We start from the raw sequence: 13,695 nt of genomic DNA on the forward strand, positions 1-13,695 counted from the left end.
ATAAAATACATTGCCTTGGCTAGAAAGTGTGGGAACAGTGAGGGGGTGTCCCAGGCAGGGGTCAGGGATTAGAGAATGGGGTCAGGAAGTAACTAGGAGATGGGTTGCACAAACCAAGATGGGGGAAAAAGGAAACTACATAGATCTGGTCAAAGTTTGCATAGGCTGCGAACCATTTGGATTCTTATCCAAATCAAATCTCCCAATTATATTGATGACATTTCAGCATGTTTTGCAGAGAGCTCTCAAAATTCACTATTAGTTAAATGTAGATCTAGGGCAGATTTCCTCATTTTCTCTTCTCCTTCCTTTCCTATTATCCCATCCTTAAAAGATTTTAAATGATTGTTCATTTTTTTTTCTTTTGTGTTTACTATTACCAACCAGCTGGTGTCTTAGTCTGCTGAGTCAGCCCTTTCTGAAGTTGCCCCTTTCTCTCAGTGATTGTTTGGATATGCTGCTTTTGCTGGCATTGGCTCAGGAAATCGGAGAATCAATGGAACAGAGGTAGTGTCATCAACCGAAATAAGAGAATTTTGGGGAAAAAATGGTAAGTTCCAACTTCCACATGTATATGGAGTCAGAAAATCAACTCTAATGATAAACCAGATAGGCATTAATTTCCACTCTGTGTTCTACAAAAATCAAATGGAGGGACATTAAGTACAATTGTGGATGAGGATTGTACTTGTAGATCTTAGCGTCCAACTGCCAGTATTAAATATTAGCAGAATCTAAAAATTTATCGAAGATGAAGCTGCTAGCTTTAAATAGGAAAAAGTTTTAGGACAGCCTGGGAAATGCCTAAGAATTATTTATATGCTCATTAAAGGAATCACCTTTTGTTTACTAGAATAAACTGTAAGAATTTAGTCAGCTGGTATATAATGAAGTTTCAGTTAATAAGATATTTCTAAGGTTCCTGGCACATACCTTAAAAGAAGTAAAAGGCAGCGAAAATGTAGGTCTTGCGGTCATCTTTGCCAGCATGAACTGTTAAATGAAATAAAAGGAAATACTGTATTATGATTACTTAGGAGTCATTAGGATTATAAAGCAATCACCAAGACCCTATGAACTATCATTAATGCTAAATGGTTCTTGTTATCCAACTATGTGTCCTAGATCCTCGTTATTTTTTCTGTTCCACATACATCTAATAATTTTCAGAAAGATGTGCACTGTACAAATTTAATTAACCTTTGGACATTGAAGTAACACCAGTGTGTCTATTTTTTTTATCAGGTCTCTTGGAAGAGGTTTTAAGCCAACCTTTTCTTGTCATTTATAGATCATGGTACTTTTATCAAGAGTGGACGTTAACCCCAGTGTCCTGGCGAAATTCCAATTTCATTAATTACATTTTGCTAATAATAATAATTCCTTGTTCAGTTAAATTGGATATCACAAGAATTTTAAGCTGGGTACTCAAAAACTGAGGAACGCAAAATCATTGGCCACTTTTGAAAATTTGGTTTTTAGCCTGTGGGCCAAATTTAGTTCTGGGCTTTCATGGACTTCAGTGGAGGTGCAGTCACATCCATTTACAGTGGTGCTGAATTTCCCCTCTGGAAAATGGATGTGTTTTACAAATAGGAATAAATCAGGGCACAACCCTGTTCCCATTGAAATAATTGGCAAAACACAGCAGCTTCAATGGGAGCAGTTTTGGGCCCTTAAACCTCACAAGGATGGTGGGAGTTTTAATGAATGTTATAAAATGCCATATCGTTGTGTGGTATTGTTCTTTATTTATGATTAAAAGAAATACAGGTCTGAGCTGTTTCATATAATGTCCTTTACTTAACACACTCACATTTTCCCTCAAATCTTTAACTTTTGAAGCTGAAGAACTATCACAAAGTCTCTGAAATTGTTTCTTTTCAAGTCATCTTTGCAGAGAGTATCTTCAGTGCTGAGTGTTGGTAGAAAAAAATGTATTTCTTGACAGTTTTCATTCTTTTATTTGGTTTCCTATGCTTGGCATCCTGAGCACCTTAATATAATTTTAAAAGGATTTTGAATGAACAAAAATAGCATCTTCCAGGCTAGGGAGCATGATACAGTAATCTTGTTAGCTCTTACAGTGCAGGAGAGGAGGAAATAGAAACCCTCAGTGGAAATGCTCTCTAGAGGGAGCAACTCCACTAAGAACATAAAAGTTAAAAATAAGATCTGGGTCTGAAGAGCAATTCTGCATTTGATATACAGTTGATAAAATAATTAAATGGGCAGAGGTCTCTTAACTTGAATAATTATCCATTTGCTTTTCAATTTATAAAGAGGATTGATTCATGAGTTACGTTAATTAAGAGTTTTAATTATCTTTACTTCCACAAAAAGTACGTCATACCAAACATGCACAGACCTTCATTTCACTATCTGTTACAGTCAGAGCTCCAAATATCAGCAAGATCTAGTCCCAGGTTTTAAGGGCTGCCTCTTAATTTTCTCAGCTATAATATATGCCATCCTGGTACATCTGCTGAGATTCTATAATGCAAAGAGAGCAACATACAAATAATTCCTTCAAATAGACCTTGGACATCATATAGATTTTTTCAGGATTCGAGGACAGGCAACCTCTCCTGAAGCAGTAGTGCTGTTCTACAATGAATAACTAGGGTACTAAAGCTTAACGCATTATACGCTCTTCTCTAGATGATCAGAATATCATATCAAAGAGAATGCCTCTCTCGTGTTTCTTTCTTTCCCTCTAACTGACCTAAGTTATATCTAATGTGTCCATTAATGTGATATTTAGGTAGTATCTGTTACACGGCAATTGAAATCAATTTAGACCCTAGTATATATTTGTCTCAGTGCTGGGGATGGAATATTCCCAATAAAAGACCCTTGACTGTGGAACTAAGGGCCAGATCCTCAAATCCTAACATCAATGGGAGTTAGATGCCTAAATAACTTTGAGGATCTGGGCCTAACTCCCTTCCTCAGTCAGACAGAGCCAAAGTTTGCTCTCTCTACTTACGTCTCCATCACCATAGAATCTGAGCACTTCACAAACATTAATGGATGTGTTGACCAGACTTTCAGGGCACTCTGCAAGACCTATTTTCCTAAGTTTGTTTTGAGGGAGTAGGTTGAGCAGGATAAGCCTTGTCTAAGTTTGAATAGACACTTTTTATAAATAAGCAAATACCTGAGCCACTGACAGCACCCTCAAACTGAAAAAGACAAAGGTTTCCTTGAAATGCTGCAGGTTCTTCCAAATTGAAACTTCTTCAATTTTGCACATAATTTACGGATGTAAATATTAAGGGACAGGAAATAAAGTCAGAAATAGAATGGATGAGTAAGATGTATACAGAGTATTCAGTCATTAACCGTTTCTTCTTTTTAATAGTGGAGCCATTTCAAAATGTAAATTCTCATCTTTTTTCCAGACTCTATTCCAGACACTTGAGCTTATTACAGAAACACTGCAATGAGGTTGTGAATCTGGTCGTCGTTTTCCAGCCCAAATTACCTTGAGAACATAAATTACATGTTTTACTAATTTTATTTTTCTTCAGAAAAAGCGTTAAGTAGGAAATTAAGTAGGAAAGCATCTTGCCAATGGTATTACACAAGTGAATAGCAGTGATTAAATGAGTGATGAAAATAGCTTAACCAAGAAGAGCTTTCAGCTACAAGCAATGCTTATGTGTCATTGGAGCCAGGAGCACCAAAATTTACTAACACAGTCTGCAAGGAGAAGGGTGGGTTTTTTTTTACTGTTACTTATCCATTCTCCTGTAATATTATGAATGCAACCACAATAATATTGGCCTAATGCATGAGAACTGGTCTGTTTTCATTATCTTATATGTATTTTTTTAAAAAAAAAAAAAGTCCTCAATCAGCATAAATAGTAAAAAGTTGAATTAGTGTTTTAAAATTCTTTTGTTATTTTTAATAATTTAAGATGATTTTAGGAACGGGGTGACTTTTTAAAACAATGGGTGAATTTTATGTCTAAGGTGATTGGCTTCACCTTCTAGGCTCCACATAATTTTGTCCCCTTTGCTGTTTTACTCTCACTTCCTTCCTACTGTTCTTCTTGCTTCCTATACTTCTTCCAGTACTCTTTCTCCTTCTCCTACTTTTTCATGCTTTCCCACCTTTCTCTTCTTGGGCTTTTCTATACACAAAAAATGTACTTTTTTTTTTTACAGTCCTACTAGTATAGGTGGAGTTATTTTGTAAAAGGTGGCCATAAGAGGAATAAGCTATACCTATATAAACAACCTTCATAGCGATAAAACTGTGTCCACGGTAGGGGTTATACCAATTTAACTATTTTAGTAAAAAAGACCACACCTCTAATCAAAATAGTTAAATTGATACAAAAGCTGGGTGTAGATCGGCCCTAGGCCACGTCTACACTATAGCGCACCGCTATGATGCTGCAACTGTGCCGCTGGAGCACCACAGTGTAGATGCTTCCTAAATTGACGGAAAGGGTTTTTCCATTGATGTACTTAATCTACCTCTCCAGGAGGCGGTAAAATAATTATGTTGACCTACCTGTGTCTACAGCAGCGGCTAGGCTGACTTAACTATGGTGCTCAGGGTATGAAATTTTTCAGAGCCCTGAGCAATGTAGCTAGGATGATGTAATTTTTAAGTGTAGCCCAAGCCTTACTAGTTTAGAGAAGGCCTTAGTGAGCATTAAGAGAGGACTTTTCAATAGTGTTAAGCCAACTCAATTCAGATTACACAATTAAAAACCACACCCATTAAGACTGAGCCAGAGAGGTTAAGTAACTTGCTCAAGGTCACAGAGCAAGCACATGTCATAGTTGGCATTTCAACTCAGGAATTTCTGACTTCTAATCCAATGCTTAATTCACTGGATTATGTATCAGTGATTTAAAAACCTGCTCAAAAGTTAATTTAAGAATACCTGGTTTGAAGCATAAAGTTCTGAACACCAAGGGTATGTCTACACTGCAATGTAAGCCCAGGGTTTGAACTCAGGCTCAAGCCTTCCATCTTCACATAAATTGTGCTAACCAAGGGCTCAGACCCAGGGCCTCAAGATCTCATGAGGGTGGAGGGTCCAAACCTGAGTCAAGCCAGGACCCAGGGTTCAAGCCCTATTGCTTTGCAGTGTAGATGCAGCCCCACCAAAAGAATCCCACGGACTGACTTTCTTTGTCCTCTGGACAGTCAAGTTTGGTGAACAGTCAAGTGTTCCCACACTGCACCAGGAACAAAGGGTTAAAGCAGCCAGATTTTGGGAGTGCACTAGGAAGTCTGAGATATGGATGGTTGGATTTGGGCCTGCATAATGAAGAGCCCCAGGTTGGGACCCAGGGTTCAACAATTCCTAACCTGGGGTTATAAATGAGCCTAGATGCTCACGCCCTCGATTAACAAACCCAGGATCTGGTAACTCAAGTTCTACTAATCCTGGGCTTACCTTGCAGTGTAAACATATCCCAAGAGCGAGGTCATGTGCATGGGAAGTAGTAGCTGAACTGCAATTCCCAGCTAAAGACCCACAAGAATTTCAATTCAAGGTTCAAGTATCAGAGGGGTAGCCGTGTTAGTCTTTAAGGTGCCACCAGACTCATCATTGTTTTTGTGGATACAGACTAACAGATTTATTTGGGCATAAGCTTTTGTGAGTAAAAAACCCACTTCTTCAGACGTGTCATTCAAGGTTCAGTAAATTTGTAAAAAGGAAACCAAAAATTAAGTGATTCCCATCAATAATCTGTTCTCAGGATTGCTGTCTGGAATTGTGCAAAACCTCTGAGGATTAAGAGGTTGTCACATGTCATTGTTACTTCCTGTATCCTGGCAGAGGTAAATAAAACATTTAAATCTTTTAATGCTGCTTTGGCAAAGCCAGAGGGCCCAGTGAGGGCAAGTCTCTTATTAATAGAACCTTGACATACATCACTTTTCAACTGTATAATGGCTCCCAGGTGGAGCTCAAGTCTCCTGCATAAAAATAATCTATACAAATGCAATTTAGGTATTTTACTACATGAGAAGTAATACCAAATGGTGTATTACAATTCTAATCTGTTCATCAAAATCACTTCACATTAGGGTTAGAATTGCAATTAAATAGTTGTCACAATGGCCTCGAGTTTTCTGAGTCACTTTAGGCTCAAATACACAACATTCAACATTTGGAGATTTTTGCATTAAGTCCACACCTAAAGCTCCATTGCTAAGGGCAGAATTCCAGGAGCTCTGGCGTTTGCTAGGAAGAATCTGTGGGTCAGATTCTGATCTCAGGTAGGCCAGTGTAAATCAAGAGTACTTCAGGGGTGCAGCTGAGATCAGAATTAGGTTCAGCATTTTAGCATAATACTATTTATTAATTTGAAATATTAATGAATAACCTCATCTTTTATGGATCAGTTTTCTCTGATTATATTTTGCCTGAGTTTGGTGGAAGGACAAAAAATGACACCAATATTAATTAAAATGGGCTTAAGCAATTTCTTAAGTGAGAAAGAGATTGTTAGTTGTCAGATGGAAAAAAATAGGAGAAAAGACTGCCGGGTTTTACTCCTGGCTCTGTCACTGGCTTGCTACTTAGCCGTAGGTGGGTCAGTTAATTTATCTGCCTCAGTTTACCCACTGAAATAATATATATACCTAGCTCCCAGGGCTAAAGTACATAAGCATTGGATGTGTCCCAGATAAGTGTCCTATACTGAAAAGTAATTTTTCACACCACATCCATATACTGTCCATGCTGATTTGGTCTGTGTGTGTAGAGAGGGGCAAAACTTTTTAATAGGCTTTTAAAATGTTGCACAACAATTAAAAGGTATTCCAAAGCCATTGAACAAGGAGCTCCTAATTCCTTTTTCTTGGGCGTGGACTGTTTTTCAGGGAACAGTTACCACTCTTCTGATTCTCAGAAATTCCTGCACCATAGATCTTCAAGGATTAGTCCTATTGTGCACGCATCAAAGGTAGTCATGGTTAGTAAAGTAAAAGTCACAACTAGGAACATTAAATTAGAGTTCTTTCTTTCTTTCTTTCTTTCCAGACGCTATCGCTGATCTCTGAAGCTGCTGACCTCACAGCCTCTTTGCTCACTCTGATGCTATAACCTACTGTGTGCAGTGACCCTATGGTTCCTGGAGCAGCGCAGATTAAACAGATATCATGAATAACTGGAGTCAATAAAAACAGTTTCAAATAACCTTTCAGACAGGCAGATGGGGAGAGGACAACAGAGAGCAAAAAAATTAATTCACAGCAAAAGCAAATAGTCACAACTGACAAGAATTCAGCACACCAGAAGAATATATTAAACATCTCAGAATAAAGGGCGTATGGAAAAGCACCATCAAACAGCAATGCACATGCCATTATTTATTCCTGCATTACACCCATTAGGCTTTTTAAACAAAATTCTGCTTTTGGAGTGTGTTAACCAGCTGTGCAAGATACTTAACAGCAAAATTTGACATTATGCAAAACTTGATTGTTTTATTTACAACATATAAAAAGCCCTGGATATGTTCACTGAAAGCTTGGTGAGGAGCATGAACCTTTCCAGTGAGCCTGGGCCCAGTTTGGAGTGAAAATGTTCATCGGTTTCTGGTTTTGCATCAATATGGTATGAGACCTGTGGTCTTGATGCCAAAGCAGGTGAGACTGTAATTCTGATGGGAGTTTCACATTGTGATTTTGGGTTAATTCCTGAGTGAGATCTGAATGTTCAAGGTCCTGTCTGCTCTGTACAAACGTTAAAGATCCCATAACACTTTATAGCAGAGTAGGGGTTTGCCTGGGTATTCTTGGCCAAAATTTCGCTTCCTGTCACTCTTGGTTATCCCTTTATGGCTGGAATTTCCTTCCTTACCTTGTGTGCCATGCTCTCCTTTAAAACTCTTGAGAACTCACTTTTTGGTTCAGGGCAAAATTGCTATTAAAAACTGAAAGACTGGGCTCCATGTGTCCAGATTCAACAGATGATTTTATGTATTCAAAGCACAAGGCAGGAAAGATTAATTAACAGAGGGAATCTAGGAGTTAGTTGAAACTGGATGCCAAACAGTAAACCTTCTTTTCTGCTACTTAAAGATTATGACCAGAAAGCTTGGTGGAACAGTGAATGCCTTGGCCTTTTGCCCTTAGAGTTTTGATTTCTAATTCTGTTTTGGTAACAAAACTACCTTAACATTATCTCTGGACTAGAACTGTCGGTGAGTGGTGGTTGTAAATCAGAACTGAGGTGCTTGTCAGAGCCATGTGGGGAAATTCTGATAGGCCTTGCCTGCACTCTGCTTTCAGGGTAGGACATACAGCCTCACTGTCTCTCAGGTGAGCCTCTGGGCTTGAGCACTCCTGCTTCACACCATGAGCTCTGCCCAGCAAGTCCAACTGAGATAGACTCCTGGTCAGATTTGTATACTCTTCAGGGACTCAAGCACCTCAGCAAGTATATGCAGTGACACCCAGCAACCTTTTCAAAACATAGGTAGATTAGTCAACTGGAACACAGCATCCCGGGTCCTTAGGTTAGCATACGGAATGAAGGTTACAACATAGGCCATTTAGCCAAGCCAGTGCCATCAGCCAGCCAAGCTGCTGTGAACTCCATTTCAGGCTCTGTCTCCTGTGTCAGTTCAAGGTGAACCACCAGTTCACGTACCACCTGCTGGAAATTCCAGATGTTAAGTGTTGATTGTTCAGTCCTTGGGGCTTCCACTGTCTCCTGTTCTGCCCCAAGAAGACACACAACCCTTTCCCCCCTACTAAGTAGCCATACAAAGCACAGTAACAAGGAATGTGTAGGATTCATAAACATATTAAAAAAATCCTACTTCATCACAAGGGGCACCTTAATTCTCCAGAAGATTATAAATGTTCCTCCTCAGATGATGCCTTGCTGCTGATGTACTTTCACTTTCTCTTTGTGACAGACAAGACCTCTGAGCTTGTCTGAACAGGTAATCTCCCACCATTCTTTCATCAACATCCTTTTGTGGAAGCATTCTTGACTTGCCAAAACGTGTTTAAACACTAGATTGATTGTACTATGAGAAGTTAAATAACTAGGGATGCTTGATTACATCCAAGTTGGCTTCAGAGAGCTGTTTGCATTCCTGCATTTATGAGAGAAAATTTGAGTGCATGCCTTTTATTAACTGTTTTTCTTATGGCCCTCTATTCCCTCTACGTTGACTTTTTCATCTTGAGTTACACTTTGTTACAGCATAGCTGGGATACTGAGGATGGTTTTACCTGCCCTCCTGCCTCTCTTACTGACTCCAGATGTTGATATTCTCTTGTTTTCACTTTCCTGTTCTTGCTTTTTAATCTGGGATTTTTTTTTACTCTCTCTTTAATCACTTTGCATTTTGCTGCACATCTGTTCCAAAATAAAAAACAATTGATTGGCTCAACAGAGCCAAAAATTCAGAGAACACTGCATTATTTTATGCATTCGCTGCAAATAAAACAATGTGTTAGTGGAGAATTTGTTGTTCAAAGGTCAGAAGAATAAATTATAGTTGCACAGCAATTATACTCTGTCCCCTTCAGTTTATGTAATATTCTGTATTGCTGTATCAGCTGTTAACTTTATGCTTTATGTGCATTTGCTGTGAAAACATTTGTTGTGGATTTCCAGATTTCTGAGCATATAAATTCTTAACCAATATGTTCCATTAACATGGGACGAGGGGGTTGTATAGAATTTTCCTTGCTATAGTAGAGTCAAGCTTACGTGTCAAGGGGCACTTTAGAAATGCTATAGGTAGAGATGATGAAAGGCAGATTAGGTCAAGATGGAGCATGATATGCTGTGATCCATTGCCTCTATCGGTCGTTTGTTAAAAGTGGTGCGTGGCATGCTGTGATCTGCTGTTTTCATGGAGGTTGTTCTCATCAGGATGGAGCAGGGATCTCACTTCTCAGGAAGCTGCTCACAGACTTATAACTCTGTATAGTTTATCCTAGGGGGGGAAAAATCGTATGTCAGGATTAGAAATGGGCCAGGTTGGTTCATGTCCATTATACAGATGAGGACAGGCATAATATTCCAGATATTGGGATCAAGAGAAGGCTGGTTAAGGTCCATTGTGGAGATGGAGCCAGTCTTGGCATCTGGAGCAGGGATAAGGTTGGTTCTGGTCTATTACTGAGATAGTGCCAGACATGACTTCTGGGGCATTGGAAGTGGGTGAGGTCAGTTCTGGTCCATTACAGAGATGGATCCAGGCCTGAAGTCTACGCCATTGGGAGTGGGGGAAGTGGGTTCCAATCTGTTATAGAGATGGGGCAGGTGTGGCGTCGAGGGTGTTGGGAGGTTGGTTCCAGTCTTTTTTTATAGAGACAGGTCCAGGTGTGGTGTCTGGGGCATTGCGAGGTCTGTTATAGAGATGGGGCCAGGCATGGCATCTGGGGTGGCGGGCATGGTTGATTCTGGTCTGTTATCAAGATGGGGCCAGGCTTTTCATCCAGGGCATTGGGAGGTAGGCTCTGGCTTATTGTAGAGATGGGGCCAGGCATGATGTCTAGGGCGGCAGGGAAGGTTGGTTTCAGTCCATAATAGAGATGAGACCATGTCAGGGACTGGGAGGTTGATTCTGGTTTGTAATGGAGATGGGCCGAGGGGGGGTGTCTGGGGTGTTGAGAGGTCAGTTCCGATCTGTTTTAGAGACATTCCCAGGGCTCTGGGAAGTCTGTTGCAGTCCATTATAGAGATGGGCCCATGCAGGGTGTCCGGGGCGTTGGAGGTCTGTTTCGGTCCGTTATAGCGATGGGCCTACGTGGGGTGCCCGGGATGGTGGGAGATCGGTTCAGGTGCGTTCCAGAGACGGACGGGCCCATGCAGGGTGGCTGTGGGGCTGGGAGGTCAGTTCTGGTTCGGTACAGAGACGAGCCCGTGCTCGGGGGTCGGTTCCGGTCCAGTCCAGAGACGGGCCCACGTGGGGTGTCCGGGGCGGCGAGAGGTCGGATCTGGTCCGGTCCAGAGACGGGCCCATGTGGGCTGTCCGGGGCGGTGGGAGGTCGGATCTGGTCCGGTCCAGAGACGGGCCCATGTGGGCTGTCCGGGGCGGTGGGAGGTCGGATCTGGTCCGGTCCAGAGACGGGCCCATGTGGGCTGTCCGGGGGGGTGAGAGGTCGGATCTGGTCCGGTCCAGAGACGGGCCCATGTGGGCTGTCCGGGGCGGTGAGAGGTCGGATCTGGTCCGGTCCAGAGACGGGCCCATGTGGGCTGTCCGGGGTGGTGGGAGGTCGGATCTGGTCCGGTCCAGAGACGGGCCCATGTGGGCTGTCCGGGGCGGTGGGAGGTCGGATCTGGTCCGGTCCAGAGACGGGCCCATGTGGGCTGTCCGGGGCGGCGAGAGGTCGGATCTGGTCCGGTCCAGAGACGGGCCCATGTGGGCTGTCCGGGGCGGTGAGAGGTCGGATCTGGTCTGGTCCAGAGACGGGCCCATGTGGGCTGTCCGGGGTGGTGGGAGGTCGGTTCCGGTCCGGAGCCGGGCGGGGGGGCGATCTCCCCCACTCATGCAGGCGCAGCGCCGTTGCACTGTCCCGTCAGGTGCTGCAGTGATGGGGGTGCCCCGAGGCTTGGCCCCTCAGCAGGGATCGCCCTGGGCCGAGCCCCTCTCCGCCCCGCCCGGCTTCTCCCTGAGGGGACGGACTGGGGCTAACATCCACTCTCACAACCCCCCATTGAATGGACTCGTCCCCCTCCCCGTGGAATGGATCCTCCCTCTCCTCGGATTGGTGAGTCCGCTGGACATTCTCGCTCTCATTGGCTGAGGGGCGACCAATGGCGGTGGGAGGAGGAGGCATGTCCCGCCCTCCGTGAGGCGGCCCCTCTGGAGGCCGCGCAGGGCGGGGCCCTGTGGGGTGTTAAGGTGCTGGGCTCGCCGCACCCCGTAGAGGAGGAGAGGCGGGAGCGGCCATGAAGGTGAGGGGCGGGGGTCGCCGGCGGGGTTAGTCCCCGGGCCTGAGGAAGCGCTGTGGGGAGCCGCCAGGGTTGTGTCCCCCTGGCCGGGAGTGGCGGGCTTTTGTGCCGGTGCCCGGCCCGCGGTCCTGCCCCTCCCCCCCCCCCCCACGCCTTGGGCCCGAGCCCCCGTGACTTGGCAGCCCGTGAGCCAAGCCCAGAGGCCAGACTCTGCCCCCCCTCTCCCCGGCTCCGGTGCCTGGCTCGGGCTGAGCCCCAGCCCCCTTTTCCGGCCACGCGCCGCCCGGCCCGGCTCGGCTCGGCTCAGCGGTGCGGGCACTCGGGGTCCGGCCGCTGGGATTTTGCCAGGGAGCTCGGTCAGGGCCCGGGTCGTGGTGTGACTCGGGCCGGAGCCCGGCCGTTTTGCAGTTTGGCTGCCGCTGAAGCAGCCCGCCCAGGGTAGGGCGGGGGTTGGGGGGTGTCGCGCTGTGTGGACGCGTTAGTAGGGCTGGGAGACCCAGTTCCAGCAATTGTTGGCAGCGCAGCGTGGCTGCTCAAGCATGTGCTTGGAAACAGCCCATAAGAGCGGACACGAGTTTGCAGTGCAGCACTGACATACCCTGAAGGGCTAGCTTGATCTGACCTCTTCACTGCTGTACAGGGCCTGGAGGAGAGGTAAGCGGCTCTGCCAGACACCATCCACTAGCTGTGAAGGGCTCAGAGATTGTAAATGGACCTGCTTTTGATGATGAACTTGAGACTCTGTCTTGCTGTAGGGCTCTTTAGTACTAGCTGCTTGCCTCCTGAATTTGGTGAATGGTCACAGATCTTGGGTTGCACCAGATCCTGGTGTCATGATCTGGCATACGCTCCAAGATTTAGTAGAACGTCTTTATGGGTCAGAGCATTCACATGTATTTGTGTGAGGTAGAGGTGGTGGTGTGCATTAGGGCACGGTATAGAATCTGCAGTTCATTAAATTTGAACTGTAGAGGATTCGGCGGGGGGAATGAAAAAAGTTAGGCTTGTCCTTTTTGGTATGTGTCTAATAGATAAAGAAGCCTTGAAACAGTCTTTCAAACTTTCCCTCCCCCCAAATAAAGTGTGTGTGTATATAACATATATATATTTCGAAATCCCAGCGATCCTCCACCTAGGGATAACCAGACTAAATATTTCTGGAAGTTCTGAGAATCTGTTTTGTGAAATTTTAATGCCTTGAGTGCACAAAGGTGCTGAATCCTTAGCAAAGGCTTCTGTTGTTCGCAAAGTTAGCTATTGAAGTTATATTGATAACAAAAACAAAAGTTTTAAACCAGAACTAATAATCCCTTCTCCTCACACTGCTTCACTGTCACTTCTTGACTCTTATGATGTCATATTTTATAAACTTCTAATTAGGATGGAACTTATAGTAAAAACAAGCTGAAAACTGTCTTTAGGCCTCCTATATACATAATAATAATTAATAAAAAAAATAAGGGGATCACAAGTCCTGTAAAAAAAAGTATTGGGCGTGGAGGAGATAGTTAAGGGCTCTTGTTGAAAGGAGGATAAGGAGATGCTATCTAACAAAGTTAATAAGTTATTTTTGTATACATCTTTCTTACTTTTGGCATGGTCTCATTCTTAAACAGGGTGGCCAAAACTTTCAGGCATTCTCTACAGTGTGTGTGGTTTAGTTACCTTTTCACAGCATTGATTCTGTACAAAGAATCAGCTGTTGATTAGACGGGTTGTAGAAAGACCTCATGCAATATGTATTTTGGATTTTCAATTAAAAGTGGCCAAACAAGCATACAACATAAAAT

At 43.7% G+C, this 13,695-nt stretch overlaps 1 protein-coding gene across 6 annotated transcripts in view; it reads left to right on the top strand.

Annotated features, from left to right (window-relative positions):
* The window catches only part of RNF34 (ring finger protein 34), a 34,119-nt gene that overhangs the window by 6,270 nt on the left and 14,154 nt on the right, over positions 1–13,695 (top strand). For 2 of the 6 annotated variants that reach the window (XM_037878335.2, XM_043529232.1), the window contains exons 2-3: positions 388–550; positions 7,022–7,629. In XM_037878335.2, the coding sequence (XP_037734263.1) occupies positions 7,600–7,629 (30 nt within the window). In that variant the 5' untranslated portion in view covers positions 388–550; positions 7,022–7,599. Of the gene's footprint in view, positions 1–387; positions 551–7,021; positions 7,630–11,763; positions 11,909–12,181; positions 12,560–13,695 lie in introns of those variants that run through there. The other 4 variants (XM_037878336.2, XM_037878340.2, XM_037878337.2 and 1 more) reach the window with 4 other exon arrangements.

This window comes from Chelonia mydas, chromosome 15 (genome assembly GCF_015237465.2).
Source record: "Chelonia mydas isolate rCheMyd1 chromosome 15, rCheMyd1.pri.v2, whole genome shotgun sequence".
Lineage (NCBI taxonomy): Eukaryota > Metazoa > Chordata > Testudines > Cheloniidae > Chelonia > Chelonia mydas.